Here is a 23,178-nt window from a genome sequence, read left to right as displayed (position 1 = left end):
CAGCCTGGCCAACATGGCAAAACCCCAACGTGGTGAAACCCTGACTCTACTGAAAATACAAAAATTAGCCAGGTGTGGTGGCGGGCGCCTGTAATCCCAACTACTCGGGAGGCTGAGGCAGGAGAATTGCTTGGACCCGGGAAGTGGAGGCTGCAGCAAGCTAAGATCGTGCCACAGCACTCCAACCTGGGCAACAAGAGCAAAACTCCGTCTCAATAAATAAATATATATATATAAAAGCAATACTGTCATGAACATTCTTGTGTATGTACCTTCTAGTGCTTTTCCAAGTATGTATATTTAAGATAAATTCCTATTTTTGCCAGTTCAATGGGTATGTAAATTTAAATTTTGATAGATTTTATCAAACTGCCTTTGTAAACATGGCTGTATCAACCTAGACTCCTATTGAAATCATGTGTTCTTCTTTTTTTTTTTTTTGAGACGGAGTCTCACTCTGTCGCCCAGGCTGGAGTGCAGTGGCCGGATCTCAGCTCACTGCAAGCTCCGCCTCCCGGGTTTACGCCATTCTACTGCCTCAGCCTCCCAAGTAGCTGGAACTACAGGTGCCCACCACTGCGCCTGGCTAATTTTTTGTATTTTTTAGTAGAGAGGGGGTTTCACCGTGTTAGCCAAGATGGTCTCGATCTCCTGACCTCGTGATCCGCCCGTCTCGGCCTCCCAAAGTGCTGGGATTACAGGCTTGAGCCACTGCGCCCGGCCATGTGTTCTTGTTTCTTCACATCCTTGCTAGCTCTGGATATAACCTGTGAAACCTTAAAAAAAGGCTTCTCCTATCCCATTTCAGACCACTTTAATCAGAATCTCCTAGGGTTAAGAACTAGGCATTGGTGTTTATTTATTTATTTAAATTAAATTTTTTGGTAGAGATGGGGGTCTTGCTATGTTGCCCAGGCTGGTCTCGAACTCCTGAGCTCAAGCAATCCACCTGCCTTGGCCTCCCAAAGTGCTGGGATTACAGGCATGAGCTAATGTGCCCAGCCCATTTTTTGTTTTGAGACAGGGTCTTCCTCTCTCACCCAGGCTGGAATGCAGTGGTGGCATCACTTGACCTGGGCTCAAGTGATCCTCCTGCTTCAGTCTGCTGAGTAGCTGAGACTATAGGCATGTACCACACCTGGCTGATTTTAATTTTTTTGGCAGAGACAGGGTTTTCCTATGTTGCCCAGGCTGGTCTTGAGCTCCTGGGCTCAAGCAATCCCCCTGCCTCAGCCTCACAAAGTGCTGGGATTATAGGTTATAGGTGTGAGCCACCATGCCAGGCTTGCATTAGTTTTTATTTTTATTTTTTATTTTTGTAGAGATGGAGTCTTGCTCTGTCGCCCAGGCTGCAATGCTGGAGTGCAGTGGTGCGATCTTGGCTCACTGAGTTCAAGCAATTCTCCTGCCTCAGCCTCCCAAGTAGCTGGGAGTACAGGCACACACCGCCATGCCCGGCTAATTTCTTTTGTATTTTAGCAGAGACAGGGTTTCCCCATGTTGCCCAGGCTGGTCATAAACTCCTGATCTCAGGCAATCCTCTTGCCTCGGCCTCCCAAAGTGCTAGGATTACAGGCATGAGCCACCGCGCCCGGCCGCATCAGTGTTTTTTCAAAAGTTCATCAGGGTGAAAAGGCTATGTAGCCCAGTCTTGTGAATCTTCTCATTCACTGATTCAACAAATACTGCACTACCAACCACATAATTAGTACAAAGCTAGGCAACAAATACTTGAATTCTTAATAAAAAAAGAAAATAAAAACATGCTTCAATTTTCCTCCAGAGAATGAGAAGCAGGGGACAATAAAAACCAATCTATATCACCTAACCTAGTGGGCACTAGCAGGCTGATCTCATTTACTTTGAGGACAAGGCTGCTTCTCACCCCTTCTGCATTTCTTTTCCTTCTTAATGAGCCCCTAAAGAGATGCAGCAGAGTTGGGAGATGGCTCAGGGAAGACAGCAGAGTGGAAAGGTCAAGCTGAAAGGTAAAGGGAGGGGATAGAGGCAGATTACCTGTCAACCATCTTCTTAAGTCCCATGGCCCTTTGAAAATTCTGCAAGAAAACGTAGTTCTGTTGATCTGCCTCAGTCTCCAGAACCTCACCCCTAGAACCCTGTTCTAATGAAAGACATAGACCTTTTTTTTTTTTTTTTTTTTTTTTTGAGACAGAGTTTTGCTGTTGTTGCCCAGGCCAGAGTGCAGTGGCGTGATCTCGGCTCACCACAATCTCCTCCTCCCGGGTTCAAGTGATTCTCCTGCCTCAGCCTCTGAGTAGCTGAGATTACAGGCATGCACTGCCACGCCTGGCTAACTTTGTATTTTTAGTAGAGACAGAGTTTCTCCATGTTGGTCGGACTGGTCTGGAACTCCTGACCTCAGGTGATTTGCCTGCCTCAGCCTCCCAAAGTGCTGGGATTACAGACATGAGTCACAGCACCCAGCCACATAGACATTTTTGAGAAAGCAATTTCCTAGGGGGAAATAGGGAGAGGAAAGCTCTACTTTCAGAATGGATCAAAGAAAACATGCAGGGGTTGGATGGAACACATATTTGAATACCTACTATGTTCTAGACATAGCCTCCCACTCCTGTTACTAACTGCATTGTACCCTTGTTACATCAAAAGCCTTTCCCAGTAAAAGATGCACTTATAGTAAATTGATCTGGAAACCTCATCAAACTTCAGCCCAGCCCCTCCTTCCAACTCTGCGTACCTCTTCTACTTTTGTCATCTTTTCCACAGACATGTCTATAGATTTGCTTGATACAGCCTGAGGAGACTGACAGGCTCCTCTTTCTGTTTAGTTCAGTAACCAAGGTTTCAGTAGTCATAGTAACATTTACGCCTCCAACAATAACCCTGGGCCTAGGAGTTGATTGGCCACCTGGCCTGTTGCCCCAGAAACCTTGAGAGAATCTTTGTTCTGCATCCTTCTGTTGATGACACAGGCAATTCTATGAGCAAGGGTCACAGTCCTGATTTTAGGATTTCTTGTGCTAGGGTCCCAAGGAGTATCTGTATGGTCCTAGGTCCAGGGTATGCACACAGTCCCACCAATTCTCTGGAGGCAAATCCTCACGCCTTATACCCTGTTAGAAATGTGCAGATAACATTATCAAATGCCTGTTTTATTAAAAGACAACTATAAAGGACTGAGTCATATGTTTTATTTGATAATAGTTCATTTTATTAAATAATTTATAAAGTCAGACCAGTGCATTGGCTTGTTAGGGGAAATCATTCCTTCCTACTGTCATATAGCCTGGCAGATTATGTCAGGTGCCAAAACATTCCCTTTTATTCAATTTATTCATGAGAGTGTGGAATTAAAGTAGATCCTTGCATGTCAGGAAAGCTGCAACACATCTGGTTTAAGTGGAGCACAAGGGTGTTATTCCACATTCACCAACTTCCCCACTTGACCTCCCACCAGTTCCTGTCTTTTTTCATCAATCAACTCTAAGACGCCCTAAACCCAAACAGTTCCCATTCAACTGTGTACAAAGGTATAGATATGGAAGACATCTCTCTCCAACTCTCACCTTTGGAATTAAATAAACCTGGAACAGGGAAGGTGAACTATGGCTGAAACCTAGTGAAGATTTTTAAGAAGCTTTGACAGAAACATTAAGAATAACACCTGAATGCAAACTCAGAAAAAAGTGCTACTAGGGGAAAATAGTCTTAGCCAATGTTCTAAAAATGCCCATAAGAAAAGGTTGGGGAATTACCCTTTAGACACAAGCTCTAAGAACTCTGGATACAATGGGAACTTCGATGGATACAGTCTGGGCCTGCTGAGTCAGATGTCCCCAGGGCAGCCCGGTAAGCAGCCTGTCTTGCACACTGCAACTGACTGGCTTCATCTACGGCAAGAGTCCTTCAGCTCCATCACAGAGTACTCTCCAATGTGTTATAGTTATCCTTAAAGCTCTTCAGTTCAAGGAAGTGCTTGGCACGTTTACTCTTCTGACTTGAGGGGAGGTATGTCACCTGGATGGTTGTTGGGGAGACCTCAGGGGACTGAGTTAGGTCTTTGGCTGCTGACTGGTGGTGTCGCTGAGAGCTCCCAATTCGTGCTTTAACCCTGAAAAACAGAGAGGGGAGGTCACTCACAGAATGAGGACTAATCAAATAAATCAGGGCTTATCCCAGGCTATAAATGCAGCAATAGCCACAAATAGTTAATTGTGTCCTATCTGTCCTATTTAGTAAACTAGTTACTAAAATCCCATCTAGTAGCTTAGAAGTAGCAGAGAGGCTGAGCACGGTGGCTCATGCCTGTAATCCCAGCACTTTGGGAGGCCCAGACAGGTGGATTGCTTGAGGTCAGGAGTTTGAGACCAGCCTAGCCAACATGGTGAAATCCCATCTCTACTAAAAATACAAAAACTAGCTGGGCGTGGTGGTGGGTGCCTGTAATCCCAGCTACTTGGGAGGCTGAGGCAAGAGAATCACTTGAACCCAGGACACGGAGGTTGCAAGCCGAGATTGTGCCACTGCACTCCAGCCTGGGTGACAGAGCAAGACTCCATCTCAAAAAAAAAAAAAAAAAAAAAAAAAAAAAAAAAAAAAAAAAAGAAGTAGCAGAGAGGCTGGGCATGGTCACTTATACCTGTAATCCCAGGACTTTGGGAGGCAGAGGCCAGAGACCGCTTGAGCCCAGGAGTGTTTGAGACCAGTCTGGGAAACAAAGTGAGACTCCATCTCTACAAAAAATTAGGCAGGTATGGTTGCAAGCACCTGTAGTCCTGGTTCCTCAGGAGGCTGAGGCAGGAGGATCGCTTGAGCCCAGAATTCGAGGCTGCAGTGAGCCATGACTGTGCCACTGCACTCCAGCCTGGGTGACAGAGACCCTGTCTCTCTCTCTCACACACACCCTAAAAAAGTAGCAGCACTCCAGCCTGGGTGACAGAATAAAGGCCCTGTTTGGGTACCCTGACACACACCTACTCACATCAAAAACAACTAGCACCAGAGAAACCAACTTCCCAGAGTTCTTGCCTCTGGCTCAAGCTTTTTCTTGAGAGACAGGTATGTCCTATACAGGTTATCACCTTGTTTTGCAGATTAGGAAACTAAGGGTCCAATAATTAGCTTGCATGAGGTCACAAAGCTAGTAAGTGACAGAACTGGGATTCGAACCTAAGGTTGTCAGATTTCAAAACCTATACTCTTCACTATTCCCATTAAAACATTCCTAGAAACTACCAATCAAACATAATTTTTTGTTTTTGAGATGGAGTCTTGCTCTGTTGCCCAGGCTGGAGTACAGCGGCATGATCTCAGCTCACTGCAACGTCTGCCTCCTAGGTTGAAACGACCTGTCTAAGCCTCCCGAGTAGCTGGGGATTACAGGCGCACACCACAATGCCCAGCCAATTTTTCCATTTTTAGTAGAGACGGTGTTTCACCATGTTGGCCAGGCTGGTCTTGAACTCCTGACCTCAGGTGATCCACCTGCCTCAGCCTCCCAAAGTGCTGGGATTATGGCTGTGAGCCACCACGCCTGGCTTTCAAAAATAATTTTAAAAAGATTGTGGTAAAATACATGTAACATAAAATTTACCATCTTAAGCATTTTTAAATGTATAGTTCAGTAGTGTTAAGTATATTCAGTGTTGTGCAACCAACCTCCAGAACATTTTCATCTTGCAAAACTGAAACTATACCCACTGAACAACTCCCTATTTTTCCCACTCTCCAGCCCCTGCAACCATCATTCTACTTTCTGTCTCTGAGTATGACTACCTAGGTATCTCATGTAACTGGCATCATCCAGTATTTATCTTTCAAAGAGAGTGAATTTTGAACAGACTTCTGCTGACTTCTAGACCAAATGCCCTTTTCCAGTCTCTCTACATGTTCATTTTCATTAGTGCTCTGAGCAGTTTTTCTTTTTTTTTTTTTTGAGACAGTCTCTCGCTCTGTTGCCCAGGTTAGAGTGCAGTGGCATGATCTTGGCTCACTGCAACCTCTGCCTCCCAGGTACAAGTGAAACACGCACCTCAGCTCCTGAGTGGCTGGAACTACAGGTGGACGCCACCACTCCCAGCTAATTTTTTTTTTTTGAGACGGAGTCTCGCTCTGTCGCCCAGGCTGGAGGGCAATGATGCAATCTTGGCTCACTGCAAGCTCCACCTCCTGGGTTCACGCCATTCTCCTGCCTCAGCTTCCCGAGTAGCTGGGACTACAGGGCCTGCCACCAAGCCCAGCTAATTTTTTTTTTTTTTTGTATTTTTAGTAGAGACGGATTTTCACTGCATCAGCCAGGATGGTCTCGCTCTCCTGATTTCGTGATCTTCCCGCCTTGGCCTCTCCAAGTGTTGGGATTACAGGCGTGAGCCACCGCGCCTGGCCTAATTTTTGTATTTTTAGCAGAGACAGGGTTACGCCATGATGCCCAGGTTGGTCTCAAACTCCTGGGCTCAAATAATCCACCCATCCCAGCCTTCCAAAGTGTTGGGATTACAAGTATGAACCACTGCAGCTGGCCTTCTAAGCAGTTTTTACTAGGACCTTTCATCTTTTTTTTTTTTTTTTGAGACGGAGTCTCGTTCTGTCGCCCAGGCTGGAGTGCAGTGGCCGGATCTCAGCTCACTGCAAGCTCCGCCTCCGGGGTTCACGCCATTCTCCTGCCTCAGCCTCCCGAGTAGCTGGGACTACAGGCGCCCGCCACCTCGCCCGGCTAGTTTTTTTGTAGTTTTAGTAGAGACGGGGTTTCACCGTGTTAGCCAGGATGGTCTCGATCTTCTGACCTCGTGATCCGCCCGTCTCGGCCTCCCAAAGTGCCGGGATTACAGGCTTGAGCCACCGCGCCCGGCCCATCTTTTTTTTTGAGACAGACTCTTGCTCTGTCACCCAGGCTGGAGTAGAGTGACACAATCTCGGCTCACTGCAACCTCTGCTTCCTGGGTTCTAGCAATTCTCCTGCCTCAGCCTCTGGAGTAGCTGGGATTACAGGCATGTGCCACCAGGCCAGGCTAATTTTTGTATTTTTAGTAGAGATGAGGTTTTGCCATGTTGGCCAGGCTGGTCTCCAACTCCTGGCCTCAAGTGATCCGCCCGCCTTGGCCTTCCAAAGTGCTGGGATGATAGACGTGAGCCACTGCTCCAGGCCTTGGACCTTTCATCCTTTACGACAAGGTGGCCCATTTTTAGGGACAGAGAGAAGACAGGAGAGACATACCTTTTATCTCTTGAGAAAGGGCAATATTCAACATAGCAGATTAATTCTTTTTATGGCTAGTAACTAACTTTTTATTATTTTGTTTTTCTTTTTGAGATGGGAGTCTTGCTCTGTCGCCAGGCTGGAGTGCAATGGCGCGATCTCGGCTCACTGCAACCTCCACCTCCCAGGTTAAAGCGATTCTCCTGCCTCAGCTTCCTGACTGGCTAGCATTACAGGTGCACACCATCAAGCCCGGCTAATTTTTGCATTTTTGTAGAGATGGGGTTTCACCATGTTGGTCAAGCTGGTCTTGAACTCCTGACCTCAGATAATCCACCTGCCTTGGCCGCCCAGTGTTGGGATTACAGGCGTAAGCCACTGCATCTGGCCTAAGTTTTTATTCCAGATTGACTTTCCTTTCTCACCAAGAACTTTGATTTTAACATTTGCATGAAAATACGAGACTATGTTTAGTATGTATTAAAAACATTCCCAAACAAAAGTCATGAATCCTCTCCTGTGACACAAATGCTCAACAGCTGACTCTATAGTGATAGCCTTTATTTCAGACAGGGTTACTAATGTTTTAAGTGGTAGTAAAAACAGATTTTTTTTTTTTTTTTTTTTTTTTTTTTTTTTTTTTTTTGAGATAGAGTCTTGCTCTTGTCACCCTGGCTGGAGTGCAACGGCACGATATTGGCTCATTGCAACTTCCGCCTTCCGGGTTCAAGCAATTCTCCTGCCCCAGCCTCCCGAGTAGCTGGTATTATAGGCGCTGGCCACCAGGCCCAGCTACTTTTTGTATTTTCAGTAGAGATGAAGTTTCACCATGTTGGCCAGGCTAGTCTTGAACTCCTGACCTCGTGATCCACCCTCCTCAGCCTCCCAACGGGCTGGGCACCCGGCCAAAAAAAGATGTTATTTAATTCTTACTTTTATTGGGCCAAGACACAAAAAGGACACTGAGACTCCGTACAGAAGGAATCTCTGTGTGCTGAAAAACTATTCCCTTTGCTAGGCTACACCAATTTTGACATTTTTTTGGGCTAAAAAAAAAGACAAGAAAAATGCACACAGAAGTAAAAACTTCTCTTACTAGCTTGTATAGACCCATCTGCTTTCTTTTCTTCTTCTTCTTTATTTTTTTTGAGACAGAGTTTCACTTTTGTTGCCCAGGCTGGAGTATAATGACGTGATCTTGGCTCACCACAACCTCCACCTCCCGGGTTAAAGTGATTCTCCTGCTTCAGCCTCTCGAGTAGCTGGGATTACAGGCATGCACCACCATACCCAGCTAATTTTGTATTTTTAGTAGAGATAGGGTTTCACCACGTTGGTCAGGCTGGTCTCCGATTCCGGACCTCAGATGATCCTCCCGCCTCAACCTCCCAAAGTGCTGGGATTATAAGCGTGAGCCACCGCACCTGGCCACATCTGCTTCCTAATGTAAGAGACTGATCTAATAGTCTAGAACTTGACAACTCTTATGGTATCATGGATTTTGTTCATATTGCTTTATGAAGGTAATTGCATTGTGGGAACAGTTCAACAATACTGTACCAGCTCCCTTTGACACCTTCCCCTCCAAACTCACACAGTGGCCAGCTCACTCAGGGCCTCTTGATAGCGTAGGTACTCATTCTGGCCAAAGACCTTAGGAAAGAGAAAGGAAGAGTGAGGATCTCTCAGCCTGAGGGATCTCTTTAGTGCCTTGAAGAAAAAACTGGCTTACCCCTGTCCCATAGCGGGCTGTCTCATAGCCATCCAATAGGGTATCGATGAGGGCTTTGCGTACACCCTTGAAAGGTGTACTAGCGTTTCGCAGATCTAGCAGGTAGGAGCGGAAATTCTTGCCCATTAAGGAACGGGGATGCCGGCCTTCAGAATGAAATGGTATTTCTGTGGAGAAAACAGCACAATGATATACTTTCTTTCATTCTTTAGTGGTTTTTTTTTTTTTTTTTTTTTTTGAGATGGAGTCTTGCTCTGTCACCAAGGCTGGAATGCAGTGGCGGTGATCTTGGCTCATTGCAACCTCCACCTCCGAGGTTTGAGCAAGTCTCTACTCTCAGCCTCCTGATGAGCTGGGATTGGAGATGTGCACCACCATGCCAGGCTTATTTTTGTATTTTTAGTAGAGACAAAAATAGAAAAGAGTTTCACCTTGTTGGTTAGGTTGGTCTTGAACTCCTGGCCTCATGTGATCTGTCTGCCTCACCCTCCCAAAGTGCTGGGATTACAGGCATGAGCCACCGCACCTGCCCTATTCTTTAGTCTTTCTAGTTAATTCCCCAAACTTAGAAATAGGTTTAATGAGGCTGGGCGCAGTGGCTCACGCTTGTAATTCCAGCACTTTGGGAAGCCGGGGCAGGCAGATCACCTGAGGTCAGGAGTTTGACAGCAGCCTGGCCAACGTGGTGAAATCCTGTCCCTACTGAAAATACAAAAATTAACCGGGCATGGTGGTAGGTACCTGTAATCCCAGCTACTGGGGAGGCTGAGGCAGGAGAACCACGTGAACCTAGGAGGTGGAGGTTGTGGTGAGCCAAGATCATGCTACTGCACTCCAGCCTGGGCAACAGATCAAGACTCTGTCTACAAAAATAAAAAGAAATAGGTCTAATGAAACGAGCGAGTTGAGTTAGAGGGAGATTCTGATTAATGAGACCAAAGGTACAAAGCTATGCCTGAGTGATCATTTGATGGTAACACCACAGCTGTAACCTATATCAATGACACGTGATAGTGTCATCACATATTTTGCCATCCTGCTTACCCATCCATCCTAGGTTTAAGATATAAACTATTTTCATAGAGATACAGCATATATGACAAGTGTTGACAGAATGGAAGAAATTCAAGAACAATCTATCTTGGGCTTAGTGAAAAAGCAGGTGCCACCTGTCCTTTGTGGAAAAACAAGCAAATTACCATCATCTACTTCACGAAACTAAAGGTCTCAAGAGAAGAACTTTAAAAAACAAAACACCCAGACTCTTTGGAGAATAACCCGCTTATATCATTTCCTTCAGCAAAATCTCTAACCCAGTACTTTCAAAACTCTAGAATTTCCTACTAGCCAGGGATGTGCAGAAAAGACAAATCCTAACATATAAAGTGGGTTCATTACTCTGTTCCCTAGGTGGGCTTTCAGGATCCTAGAATGGACACTGTCAAGTATCCCTTACCAGAGGTACGAATGGCATCCAGAGCTTTCATCCTATACAGATAGTTGTAGCAACCTGTTGAGGAAAAGACTGGTGTTAGGCATAAGCCTAAAAAGATTCCCCAGGCCGGGCGTGGTGGCTCACGCCTGTAATCCCAGCACTTTGGGAGGCTGAGGCGGGCGGATCATCTGAGGTCAGGAGTTCGAGACCAGCCTGACCAACATGGAGAAACTTTGTCTCTGTTAAAAACACAAAATTAGCCAGGTGTGGTGGGCACACCTGTAATCCCAGCTACTCAGGAGGCTAAGGCAGAAGAGTTGCTTAAACTGGGGGGGTGGAGGTTGCAGTGAGCCGAGATCGCACCATTGCACTCCAGCCTGGGCGACAAGAGTGAAACTTCGTCCCAAAAAAGGAAAAAAAAAAAAAAAAAATTCCCCAAACTCCAGCAAGCTAATAAATGGGCTCTGCATCTAGCATATATCCAGTAACAGGAATAACTAAGGCTTTGCCAGCAGCTTTTGACAACTCTGAGAGCAAAGGAATTCTGGACTTGTGGGACTCCTCACTGAAGCCTTTCAAGAGCTTGCCACATACTTTGATTTCCCTGGGTTTCCAGTTGTAGCAGTCTAGCATCATCATCTGCAAGGAGCTGGGGCTCATACTTGATATCCTGAACCCTGGAGAGTCGAGTATCAATCTCTTCTTTCAAGTCCTGTTCACATAAAGAAAAGAATACACAATCATTTACCCTGCACTCTGCTTTCCACCAATCTGAAAATGGGGCAGAGTTAACGAACAACTAGGACAACAGAAATAGAGAAGATGCTCATGATGCTCATGTAGTTAATAAAATCACCAGATAAGAGGTAAGAATTTAAGAAAGAATGTGATTGGGTTTTCCAATAACCTCTCCAAGCTGCACATCTCTAAGCTAGAACTTTTAACTTGCCAGAAATCCTTCAAGTTATACAGCATCAACATTATTTCTAATTTTTTTTTTTGAGACAGAGTCTCACTCTGTCACCCAGGCTGGAGTGCAGTGGCGCAATCACAGTTCACTGCAACCTCCGCCTCCCAGGTTCAAGCTATTCTGTCTCAGCCTCCAGAGTAGCTGGGATTACAGGCGCGTACCATCATGTCTGGCTAATTTTTGTATACTTAGTAGAGATGGGGTTTCACCATGTTGGCCAGGCTGGTCTCAAACTCCTGACCTCAAGTGATCCGCCTGCCTTGGCCTCCCAAAGTGCTGGGATTACAGGTGTGAGCGACTGTGCCCAGCCTCTCTTGCCTCAGCCTTCTGAGCAGCTAGGATTACAGGTATGCACCTACCTAGAGGCTACTTAAAAAAAAAACACACACACACATATTTAACTTTTAAAATAACCAAGTAAAATCCATGGTATAAAAATTTTAAAGATACTAAAAGGGGCCGGGCACGGTGGCTCACACCTGTAATCCCAGCATTTTGGGAGGCCAAGACGGGTGGATCACGAGATCAGGAGATAGAGATCACCCTGGCTAACATGGTAAAACCCGGTCTCTATTAAAAATTCAAAAAATTAGCCGGGCGTGGTGGCGGGGGCCTGTAGTCCCAGCTACTTGGGAGGCCGAGGCAGGAGAACGGTGTGAACCTGGAAGGCAGAGCTTGTGGTGAGCCGAAATCGCACTACTGCACTCCAGCCTGGGCAACAGAGCGAGACTCTGTCTCCAAAAAAAAAAAAAAAAAGATGCTAAAGGTAGCACCTATCAGTCACCCAGCAGCAATTACTATTTTTAGTTTCATATCAATCTCTCTTACCTAAGAGGGTTACCAGAGCCCCAGGAAATAAATTTTTTGTTGCAACTTTTTAGAAACTTCCACTGTGAAACATAAGACACACAAAATACAGATAACATATATGTACATTTTAAATAATTATAAAAATCATAATGAACACCTATAACCAATATCCAGTTTATGCAATGGAACATTACCACTAACTTTGAAGTCTTGTGTGGCCATCCCTCAATGAATGCTTCCCATCCCAAACCTTGTCAATAGTCCTCATACACTTCTTCCCTGTTTTATCGTGTCACCCTAAAAAAGATGCTTACCTTTGCCTGGTTTTGAACTTGATACAAATGGAAAAATACTTTAAGAATCCCTCTGCGAATTGTTTAAAAAATTTTTTTTTCTTTTGAGACAGGGTCACACTGTCACCCAGGCTGGAGTACAATGGCACAATCTCTGCTCACTGTAACTTCCACCTCCTGAGTTCAGGTGATCCTCCTGCCTTAGCCTCCTGAGTAGCTGGGGTTATAGGCACACACCACCATGCATGGCTATTATTAAAAAAATATTTTTTTCTGAGACAGAGTCTCGCTCTATCACTCAGACTAGAGTGCAGTGGCATGATCTTGGCTCACTGCAACCTCTGCCTGCCAGGTTCAAGCAATTCTCCTGCCTCAGCCTCCCTAGTAGCTGGGACTACAGGCGCATGCTACCATGCCTGGCTCCTTTTTTGTATTTTTCGTAGAGATGGGGTCTCACTATGCTCGTCAGGCTGGTCTCAAACTCCTGACCTTGTGATCTGCCCGTCTCAGCCTCCCAAACTGTTGGGATTACAGGCGTGAGACACTGCACCCGGCCCATTTTCAAACTTCTTACAGTGACAGGGTTTCCCCATATTGAACTCCTCAGCCAACATGATCAGCCTGCCTTGGCCTCCCAAAGTGCTAGGATTACAGGTGTAAGCCACCTCACCTGGCCTTATTTTTTTTTTTTTTTTGAGACAAGTCTCACTCTGTCACCCAGGCTGGAGTGCAATGGTGTGATCTCTGCTCACTGCAACCTCCGCCTGGGATCAAGTGATTCTCCTGCCTCAGCCTCCGGAGTAGCTGGGATTACAGGCACGCACCACCAGGCCCAGCTTATTTTTTTGTATTTTTAGTAGAGTCGGGGTTTCACTGTGTTGGCCAGGCTGGTCTTGAACTCCTGACCTCAGGTAATCTACCCGCCTCAGCCTCCCAAAGTGCTGGGATTACAGGCGTGAGCCACCGTGCCCAGCAAAATTTTTATTTTATTTTATTTTATTTATTTATTTATTTATTTATTTATTTTTTTGAGACGGAGTCTGGCTCTGTCGCCCAGGATGGAGTGCAGTGGCCGGATCTCAGCTCACTGCAAGCTCCGCCTCCCGGGTTTACGCCATTCTCCTGCCTCAGCCTCCCGAGTAGCTGGGACTACAGGCGCCGCCACCACGCCCGGCTAGTTTTTTGTATTTTTTAGTAGAGACGGGGTTTCACCGTGTTAGCCAGGATGGTCTCGATCTCCTGACCTCGTGATCCGCCCGTCTCAGCCTCCCAAAGTGCTGGGATTACAGGCGTGAGCCACCGCGCCCGGCCAAAATTTTTAAAATATACTTGAGGTTGAATTTACATATAATAAATGTATTCGTTTTATGTATATAAACTGATGAGTTTGACAAATGAACATACCCTCTTCACCACCACATCAATCAAAATAAAGAATATTTTCATCACCTGGAAATCTCCCCTCTCCCAGCCCAGGCAACATGTACCCTCTTTTTTTTTTTGAGACAGAGCCTCGCTCTGTCACCCAGGCTGGAGTGCAGTGGCCGGATCTCAGCTCACTGCAAGCTCCGCCTCCTGGGTTTACGCCATTCTCCTGCCTCAGCCTCCTGAGTAGCTGGGACTACAGGCGCCTGTCACCTCGCCTGGCTAGTTTTTTGTGTATTTTTTAGTAGAGACGGGGTTTCACCGTGTTAGCCAGGATGGTCTCGATCTCCTGACCTCGTGATCCGCCCGTCTCAGCCTCCCAAAGTGCTAGGATTACAGGCTTGAGCCACAGCACCCAGCCCATGTACTCTCTTTTACAGTTCTGCCTGTTCTAGAATTTCATATAAATGGGGTGGAAGCATATGGTACATATTCTTTTGTCAATGGCATTTCGACTTTTCTCACTCAGCATGGTTTTTTAGTCTGTTTGTTTTTGGTGAGACGGAGTCTTGCTCTGTCGCCCAGGCAGGAGTGCAGTGGTTTGATCTCGGCTCACTGCAATCTCTGCCACCTGGTTTCAAGGGATTCTCCTGCCTCAGCCTCCTGAGTAGTTGGGATTTTTTAAATTGTATTTTTAGTAGAGATGGGGTTTCACCATGTTGACTGGTCTGGTCTCAAACTCCTGACCTCAAGTGTTATCTGTCCAACTTGGCCTCCCTTAGTGCTGGGATTACAGGCATGAGCTACCACGCCCGGCCCACTCATCATGTTTTAGAGATTCATTCATGTTTGCAATTTTTTTCATTCAAAAGTATTTTGAGCATTTGTCTTCATATATATATCTTCAGTTTTTCATTTTTTACATTATTCCACATGAATATGCCACTATCTATTTTTTAGAAACAAGGTCTTGCTCTTGCCCATGCTGGAGTGCATCAGTGCAATCATAGCTCACTGCAGTCTGTAACTCCCGGGCTCACGTGATCTTCTGGCATCAGCCTTCCAAAGTGCTAGGACTACAGGTGTAAGCCACTGCACTCAGCCCATATAAATCATTGAAAAGTGGACATTTGAATTGTTTCTTCTTCAAATATTACGAACAATGCCGCTATGAATAATCTTGTACATGTTTCTTGGTACACAAGAGCAAAACTTAGTATCTATGATAGGAGAGAAACCGCTGGGGCAGGGATTAGGTACATGTGCAATCTTACAAGACAATGACCAGTTATTTTCCAAAGTGGTTTTACTAATTTATACTTTCACTAGCAATGGTTGAGAATTTAGCAAAAATTTTTTAAGCAAAAGGAATACTGCTCTCAATTAGACCAAGGGACCCCTGAATAGCCAAACTATTGATTGGTTCACGATGTGCTAGAAACTAACCCTATGTCTCTCTCATGAGGCAGGAAGGACTGTTAAGGTTTCAAGCCAGGACATCCTCCTAGAGCCTTTCCATGTAGTATTTCAGCAAGGAACAAAGAGGGAAAGGTTATAGCACTGGTTAATGAAAGTACAGTGCTCTAGGAGTTGAGGGAGTCATGCGCTCTAGCTCTACAACTAACCTGTTTTTCATTCAGCAACAAATTACTGAGTACCTGCTATGTGTAGGCTCTGGCACTAACCTGTTTTTCATTCAACAAGAAATTACTGAGTACCTACTACGTGTAGGTCCTGGCGTTATAGTCGTGAACAAAACTGGTATGGTGCCTGCATTCTTGAAGCTTGCGGTCTAGCGCAAGAGAGAGGCATGTTTTAAATAAATGGACAAACATAAAAGAAAAATTATGGTAAATGCTATGAAGAAAAAATCAAAGTAAAATGTGCAAATAAAGAGGGGTGAACCTACTTTAAAACAGGTAACAAGCATTTCTTTTTTGGAAGTAACATTCAAGCTAAGATTAAAAGAATGAATGAGCTAGCCAAATGAAGACCATTCCAGATCACAGGAGCAAAAAGAGTGGAAAATTCAGCCAGTAGAGCTGGGTCCCAGTGATCTGGGGAGAGCCACACAAAAGGAGGTTGGTAAGGGAAGCAGGTGTCTTTTACTTAGAAACGAAAGACTAAAGAAGCAGAATGAGGGTGACAGCAGAGTATCAATAACTCTTATTCACATATGCTGGGTTTGAGATGCCTATTAGAAATCTAAGTCAAAATGTCAGGTAATCAGTTCGCAATATATGCATGGAACTCAGGAAAGAGTTCTGGGATAGAGATAAAATTTCATCTTTAGCTAAAGCCAAGGAAAGGAAGACAATCACCTAAGGAGAAAGTACACACAAAGATAAAAGACCACTGGGTTATTCACTTCCTACATGTCTTCTGGTAAACTGCTTCCTTTTCTTGGGCTTGTTGGTAACATGAATGGTGGAACTACGTGATTTATGGAGCTCCTGTTAAGTCTACAGTTATGTAGAGGTAACCCTTCTCATTGCTCTTGGGTTAACCTTAATGATCTCAACCCCATCCTAATCAAACAAAAAACACTGGGTAGTTTAAGATGAGCTGGGAAATATTTTACTACAAAGAGTTGGGAACTCCGACCCAAGCCCTTCATTCTGCAGATACAATAACAGAAGTTCCTGCTTGCCACAGCACTGAGCAGGAGCCAAGTCCCAAAGTGCACAGTGCCTGCTCAACTTAGAACAAGCACAAGTGCACGCAAAGAAACACGAGAATTAAAGTCATCACTAAAGGCAGAGGAAATCTCATTCTTGACCCTAAAAGATCTGAAAAGTATGTTTAACTCGTGCCCTAAGGACCTACCTTGGGGGCATTGTGTCCCACAGGGACATGAGGTCCCCTTCGAGATTTCATTGCAAAGCGCATGATTTGCCTCTTCACAAAAATAAATAGCAGTACAAACACCTGTCCAAAAAGATGTAAAAATTCTTTAATAAAAAGACAGTTGGGTTTTTTTTTTAAGCATGCCTTCATTCCAAATCCCCAGATTCTGGCTCTCGGGAATGTTTCAGGGTAAAACTTGGGGTAAAGCAAGACCATTATGATAGGGGTGGATCTAAGAAGCCAGTAGCAGGGAGGCGTGGGGTCTGTGCTCTAGTGTTAGAGGGAGAGTTCTAGGCCAAAGAGGGCGGGTCGGCCGGAGTAGGTGACTTAAACTCCCACCTACTCCTGGAATAAGGAATCAAAGCCCAGATAGTCGCAGGTGAGTGGGTGGAGAATGCTGACGGGGAACAGCCAAGAAGAGGGTCTCTACTAGTTAAGATGCGACAGCAGGAATGGGGTGGGGGAATCTCCTCACCAGGCTCCCGTAGGCCATCACCAGCACGACATTCACCCCGGATAGCCAGTTACTGCCGGACGCCATGGCCTCCCTACCTCGCGCAGAATTGTTCGGGTTTACCCCGCTGTCCTGGCTGGTCAGCCCAGGCTCCGCCGCAGCGACGGCGCCTGGGTCCCCTGGAGCTCCCCGGCCATTTCCTTATGGGGGAAGACCAAGCCAGACCCGGCCTGAAAACATGGCGGACAGGCAGGGGGGCTGGGAAAGGAGAACGATGCCTTCCAGCTTCCCCCTGACACGTGACTCAGGCAGGCAATGGCACCCAGGAGCGTCGAGCGCTGAGACGCGGAACTACGACAGTAAGAGGAAGCCGCGGCCATCCGTGGGTCACGTGGTGGAGGCAGGGCCGCCGTGAAGGAGGCGGGGCAGACTCGCGGAGCCGGAAAGAGGTGTCTCGTGGCGAGGTGGCACGCGCACGCTTGCGTGCGCGCCCCTTTTAGCGTCACGCGCTGGGGGACGCAGGAAGGCAAGTGGGCGGGGAAAGGCGCGAGAGCGAGCGCGAGAGGGAAAAGGAGGGAGGGGGTGGGGAAGAGGGAATCTTATATCACGTGACAGGGGCGGCGCGGCCCGGGGTGTCAGTGTGGAGGAGACTGAGGTAAAGTTGGGAGCGCAGCGGCGTTGGCGGCGGCGGCGGCGGCAGCGGCAGCGCGGCGGGGCCGGGTATTGTCCGCGGCCCCTTTAAATCCGCGATCCCCCTTTTACCCTCCCTCTTTTCTCCCCTGCCCCCGCCGTATGCCCCCTCCCTCGGTAGGCCCCCCCGCACCGTGTGTTCCCCCACTGTACACCCCCCCTCGTAGTCATGCGAGCCCTGGCGCCCCCCCCCCGCGAGTCGGCCGCCGGAGGTTTTGTTTATGGTTGGGTTCGGGGCCTAGTGGGCCGCGCCGGAGCCGGGGCCTCGATTTGGGAGCGTGGCCGGGGCGGGGCTTGGAGCAGCCGTAGGAAGGGGGGGCCATGCGGCTAGAGCCTGAGAGGGGAGAGCGAGAAAGAGCGCGAGCGAGCGAGGCCTGGGCCTTGCCTGAGGTAGGGCCCTCTCTTCACCCCGGCCGGTGCCTGCGGAGGAGAGGGCCTCCTCCCTTTCCACCCACTGCGGGCCTCCCCTGATCCGGATCCGGCCTGGTTTGGGGGTGGCGTGGGGGAGGGCGGGCGATGGGGTGGAGCTGCCCCAAACTCCCCCATGTGGCCCTCAGATTGGTGTGCGAAGGATTAATTTGTTCCGGCTGGGAGGTAGGAAGGAGATTGGCCCCGTGGGCTCTCGATGTGGCGCTGAGGGGGGTGAGCCTCCCATCCTCCACGCGTGGGCTTGCGTCCCCTCTCCGTTTCCAGGCTCTTTGTCAGCTCCTTTTCCCTCCCTCCTTTCTCACCAACCCAGTTCTTGGAATATGTTTTTGCTGCTGTCTTTAGCTTCCTGTTTATACTGTAGTTTGGGTACCCCAAACAATTATGTTATTTGGGAAGCTGGACATGGAAGCCCCCATAGGGTGTATTACGCTTAAGGGACGTCACTAGAGCACTGGGGTATTTGTTCACTCTTCTCATAATGGGACAGGAATGCCCAGTTTCTTCAAACCCTTAACCTTGTGGACAGCCCTTAAATTGATTTGCAAACTGATGTCACAAACTGGAGACTGCTCCTTTTCCACCCTTCTTGAAATGTAGCCACCTCTGGTGTAGAATGTTGTGGGAAGAAAAACATCACAGTAACAGGCGTTTTTGTTATTATTGTTAACGTTTTTGCCTTTGACTTTCCCTGATTATTACATGGAGAAACCTTTTTTTTTTTTTTTTTTTTTTTTGGTCTTCTCTCCCATCCTACCTTCCTCCGCCCCACATCCTGTTTTGGGGATACCTGATGTGACTTGCTGGGAGGTGATGAGCATTACTAGTAACCAGCATTTCTAGAGAATTAAAACATTTTGGCTGTGTATCAGTTGATAAAACTGCTTTGAAATCTGTCTCCATTGTACTTAAATATTAGACTGTCCCAATGATTATAGAGAATTAAAACATTTTGGCTGTGTATCAGTTGATAAAACTGCTTTGAGATCTGACACCATTGTCCTTAAAGATTAGCCTATCTCAATGATTGTTTCCTTTGTGAATGGGAAGTATTGCTGGCACGTAAACTAGTGATGAAAGGCCTAAAAATGTCCTGTTTTGTTTTTGATCTTTAAAGCTCCTCCTTGCTATGTCCTTACTGGGAAGTACTCTTGCTAACTAGATTTCAGGGTGGTGGGGAAGGGGATGCAGGGACCATTTCAGCAAAGCATCTACAGAAATTAGTTGTTCTGTTAGAGGTAGCAAGTTTTACCCAACCCAGTCCAGCTTCAGTTTCTGAATTGTTTCTTAAATTAGATTGTAAGCTCCCTGAGGGCAGCTACGAAGTCATACTGCTTTTGTATTTTCCTGAAGTATTGGACACATAGTAGATTCTCAATAAATATTTGTTATTTAGTTTTTTCAGTGAAATTTCTCTGGCTATTTTTTTAAGTAGCTGGTTTTCAAAAAAGAGTCAAGGGCACTCCTGTGTTGAAACCTGTGTTTATTCTCGCACTATTTCCTTGGTCTCCAATACTTCTCACCCTACTTCCTTTAAATCTTTTTATTTTCTAAGAAAGAGCAAGTAAGTAACAAGATCTTCGCCTCCAGTGTGATAGCTGGGAATGGGTCTGCTTGCTACTAATTCTGTGCCCTCAAGTGATCCATTCCAGATAACTTACTTTTAACCTGTTGCTCAGCGTTGTCACTACTAGGTGGTAAAATTTTCTTAGTCACATTTCGAAGCACTTGTAAGAGGGAAATGTTACTAGCAAGAGTGATTAGGAGGGTTTTTTTCTTTCTTGGTTAATTATATCTTTCAAGATGACTTTTTAATATGTTTACATCTGACTGGTACAGTATATGCAATCGTATATAGCTAGTCATGCAGTTTATGCCTGCAATATAACTTATTCTCACAAATTGATATCACATATGGAGTAGAAAACAGTCATTATTTGTAAGTTACAGTAGTGGGTTGGAAATGACTATGCCATATTAGAAAGTTCATCTTAGAGCCGATTTTAAAACAAAATAGTTTTTCTCTCATCTTGATATATATACATATATACGTGTATATGTAGTCTTGTTGATTTGGATTCGGGGTTCTTGGTTAAACAACGTTTTTTTTTTTTGTAAAGTTGAAACTTGGCTATAATGCTAACCTGGGAAAATGGGCTACTGTGTAGCAAATAATCCTTTCTAGCTTGAAATATTTATGGGTCTTTGTGTGCCTATATGTGTAGGGGGAAGAGGTAGTGGCTTAAAAATTACCTGAAGCTGCCTTAAAAAAACCTTTCTTGATACAAAGACCTGTGTAACCTATTGACACAACTTGGTGAAGAATTTATGCATAGAAAAAGTCAACTTTCTCTGTGACATCCAAGAAAATCCGATGAAATTCACTTCCCTAATAGTTAATCCTTGCATATTTCTTTAGAAGTCCTTCCTCCCACTCGAATCCAGTAATATCTCTGGGCAGTCTAGAATTATGCTGTATAAGGTTTCATTAACAAGAAAAATTAAATATAGAGCAGAAAAGTATAAACTTACCCTCTTTGGAAGGGAATAAAGGCAGAGTAACCTATTATTTTGAGCACTCCATCATATGATTAATGTTTTCTTTTGTACTAAATGCAGCAGCTGAGATTGCATTATAAAACAAAGTATGAACTAAAGGAACTTGAATTCAGTAGAATCCTTCGTTGTTAGAAGTCTTGTAACAAAAACTATATTCTGGTTTGGGGAAGGCCCTGTGTGTTCTGTGTCTCTTTAAAGACTCAACTAAGTCATCTTGCCAGCATTAAGGTCTCAAGTTTAAAATGATTTCCTAGAAGCACTTTCTTCCAAATAAAACTTTGTGCTAGATGCTTTTGGTTTGAGACAAATTTGAGATTCCTTGTGTATTAAGGTGAGTGGTGGAGGGTAATTGCCATTCTGGTTTCTTGAAAATGTGGACTAGGAGACCAAGAGAAGCACCTGTGAAAGCAGTGTGTTGGAATCATTTTCAGAGAGCAGAGATTCTGGACAAAGTCATTGGGGCTAATATGTACCCTGTTGAAGGCTGTGTTTTAAAAAAACAAAAAAAACCCACAAACACAAAACAAACCCATAGCATACTGAGAGAGATGAAACTTGAGGGAGAAAGAAGAGTCTAGACTTGAACTTGTGCTTTCCCAAACAATGGAGGTCACATGCAGCTTACATAAAAAGGTTGTAAGGCAGGTAAGGCTGTTTTCTTAGGTGATTGAATATAGTATTTAAAATTGTTTTTCTGGAGTGTAGACTAATTTCCTTCCTGGAAGGCTTTTGTTTCCAGACATTACTGATTATCTTTATTTCTGTCAAAGGTACTTTAGATGCTTGCACCTATATAAAAGGCTTTTGATTATTAGCTAATTGTAAAGTGTGCTTATAGGGGACTAGTAACCAAACTGCTGTAACTTCTTAAAAAAGTCACTTACACATGCTTTATACATTTCTTGTTACATAAAAATGGATTAACAGCTATAGCTCCTTAAGGAATTGATCAAGCTAATTATATTGTAAGAATAAATGAATCTTCTTGATTTGTTCCTTTGAAGAAGTGAAAGTGTTTAATGCTGAAGGTGCTGGTGAGAGAGTTAACATATTTTGCCCATATTTAATACCTAATTTTCTTTTAAATCTTTCAGTATTCTACCTTGTAAATACTGTTATTTGTATATACTGTAAATGATGACGTCGGTGGGCACTAACCGAGCCCGGGGAAACTGGGAACAACCTCAAAACCAAAACCAGACACAGCACAAGCAGCGGCCACAGGTAAATAACCCAAAGCATATGGATTCATGGATAACATTGCCAGCTGATGCTGGTTTCCATGCAGTACAGCGTCATTCTGTGCTTTGAACTGTTGGTTTAGGTTCCTTATTTTTGTTTTCTGGTCCTTGGCTCTGTTTTTACTTAGGTTCTGATAACTGTTCATGACATGCTGTAAGGCAGAATGCTTACTTTTTTGTTGTTTAATAGTGTATTATGAGGCTTAGCACTTTATTAGGGGTCCTGTGCTTTTTATCTTTTTTTTTTTTTTTTTAAGATAGGATCTCCCTTTGCATAGGTCAGAGTGCGGTGGCACAGTCACCTTTCATTTGTAGCCTCAACTTCTGGGGCTTAAGTGATCTTCTTGCCTCAGCCCCTTGAGTAGGTGGGACTACTAGTGCACACTACCATGCCAGGCTTATTTTAAAATTTTTGTACAGATGGTAGTCTTGCTGCGTTGCCCAGGCTGGTCTTGAACTTCTGGGATTATAGGTGTGAGTCACTGCCCGGCTCTATAACTCTTAAGATATTTAAGATAGCATTTCCCTTTTCTTACCTAGGCCGTTTTAGCAATACCTTTCTTAGACCTTCCACCTTGATATCTCTCTCTTTTTTTTTTTTTTTGAGACAGAGCCTGGCTCTGTTGCCTAGGCTTGAATGAAATGGCGCGACCTTGACTCACTGCAACCTCCCCCTCCCGGGTTCAAGCAATTCTCCTGCCTCAATTTCCTGAGTAGCTGGGATTATAGGCGTGTGCCACCACGCCCAGCACATTTTTGTATTTTTAGTAGAGACAGAGTTTCACCGTGTTGGTCAGGCTAGTCTCAAACTCCTGCCCTAAGGTGATCCACCTGCCTCGGCCTCCCAGGGTACTGGGATTACAGGCATAAGCCACTGCACCCTATCCCACCTTGATATCTCTCTAGCCAGCCTTTTCCATTCCAGATTTTAACCTTTGCTCCTCTTTTCCCCAACTTATCTTTTATTTTCCTATCCGGTCCCATTGAGGCCTTACCTGATTGTTCCTTTCCCAGGAGGAGCTGGCAGCTTCACTGTGTTTCTTCAAAACGAAACGAAACACCTTAGAGCATTGCTCAATTTTAAGTTTTAAGGAGTAAATTAATCTCTTGGATATTAACTTTGACGTAGATATATTCTGTTTCTCATATCAGGTTGATGTTAGTTGGTATGTAATGTGA

General features: G+C 45.2%; 2 protein-coding genes across 36 annotated transcripts in view; one reads left to right on the top strand and one right to left on the bottom strand.

Annotated features, from left to right (window-relative positions):
• Positions 1 to 3,170: 3,170 nt before the first annotated feature.
• Positions 3,171 to 17,430, bottom strand: C20H1orf43 (chromosome 20 C1orf43 homolog). 6 transcript variants are annotated; one of them, XM_007976993.3, is made up of 7 exons: positions 17,105 to 17,403; positions 16,609 to 16,710; positions 10,939 to 11,056; positions 10,366 to 10,419; positions 8,910 to 9,076; positions 8,772 to 8,830; positions 3,171 to 4,093 (listed from the first exon to the last, which is right to left on the bottom strand). In XM_007976993.3, the coding sequence occupies exons 1-7, from the start codon at positions 17,168 to 17,170 to the stop codon at positions 3,898 to 3,900; spliced, it is 762 nt and encodes a 253-aa protein (XP_007975184.1). In that variant the 5' UTR covers positions 17,171 to 17,403; the 3' UTR covers positions 3,171 to 3,897. The 6 variants fall into 6 exon arrangements, with proteins under 6 accessions (XP_007975184.1, XP_007975187.1, XP_007975186.1 ...); XM_007976996.3 differs by having other exon boundaries at positions 17,182 to 17,353; XM_073008352.1 differs by having other exon boundaries at positions 3,986 to 4,093; positions 8,738 to 8,830.
• A 181-nt stretch (positions 17,431 to 17,611) lies between these two features.
• Positions 17,612 to 23,178, top strand: part of UBAP2L (ubiquitin associated protein 2 like) — a 56,761-nt gene continuing 51,194 nt past the window's right edge. For 17 of the 30 annotated variants that reach the window (XM_037997900.2, XM_037997892.2, XM_037997898.2 and 14 more), the window contains exons 1-2: positions 17,709 to 17,803; positions 21,853 to 21,982. In XM_037997900.2, the coding sequence (XP_037853828.1) occupies positions 21,893 to 21,982 (90 nt within the window). In that variant the 5' untranslated portion in view covers positions 17,709 to 17,803; positions 21,853 to 21,892. Of the gene's footprint in view, positions 17,804 to 18,065; positions 18,164 to 21,852; positions 21,983 to 23,178 lie in introns of those variants that run through there. The other 13 variants (XM_037997897.2, XM_037997885.2, XM_037997874.2 and 10 more) reach the window with 4 other exon arrangements.

This window comes from Chlorocebus sabaeus, chromosome 20 (assembly GCF_047675955.1).
Source record: "Chlorocebus sabaeus isolate Y175 chromosome 20, mChlSab1.0.hap1, whole genome shotgun sequence".
NCBI lineage: Eukaryota > Metazoa > Chordata > Mammalia > Primates > Cercopithecidae > Chlorocebus > Chlorocebus sabaeus.
This window is presented reverse-complemented; position numbering and strand designations above follow the sequence as displayed.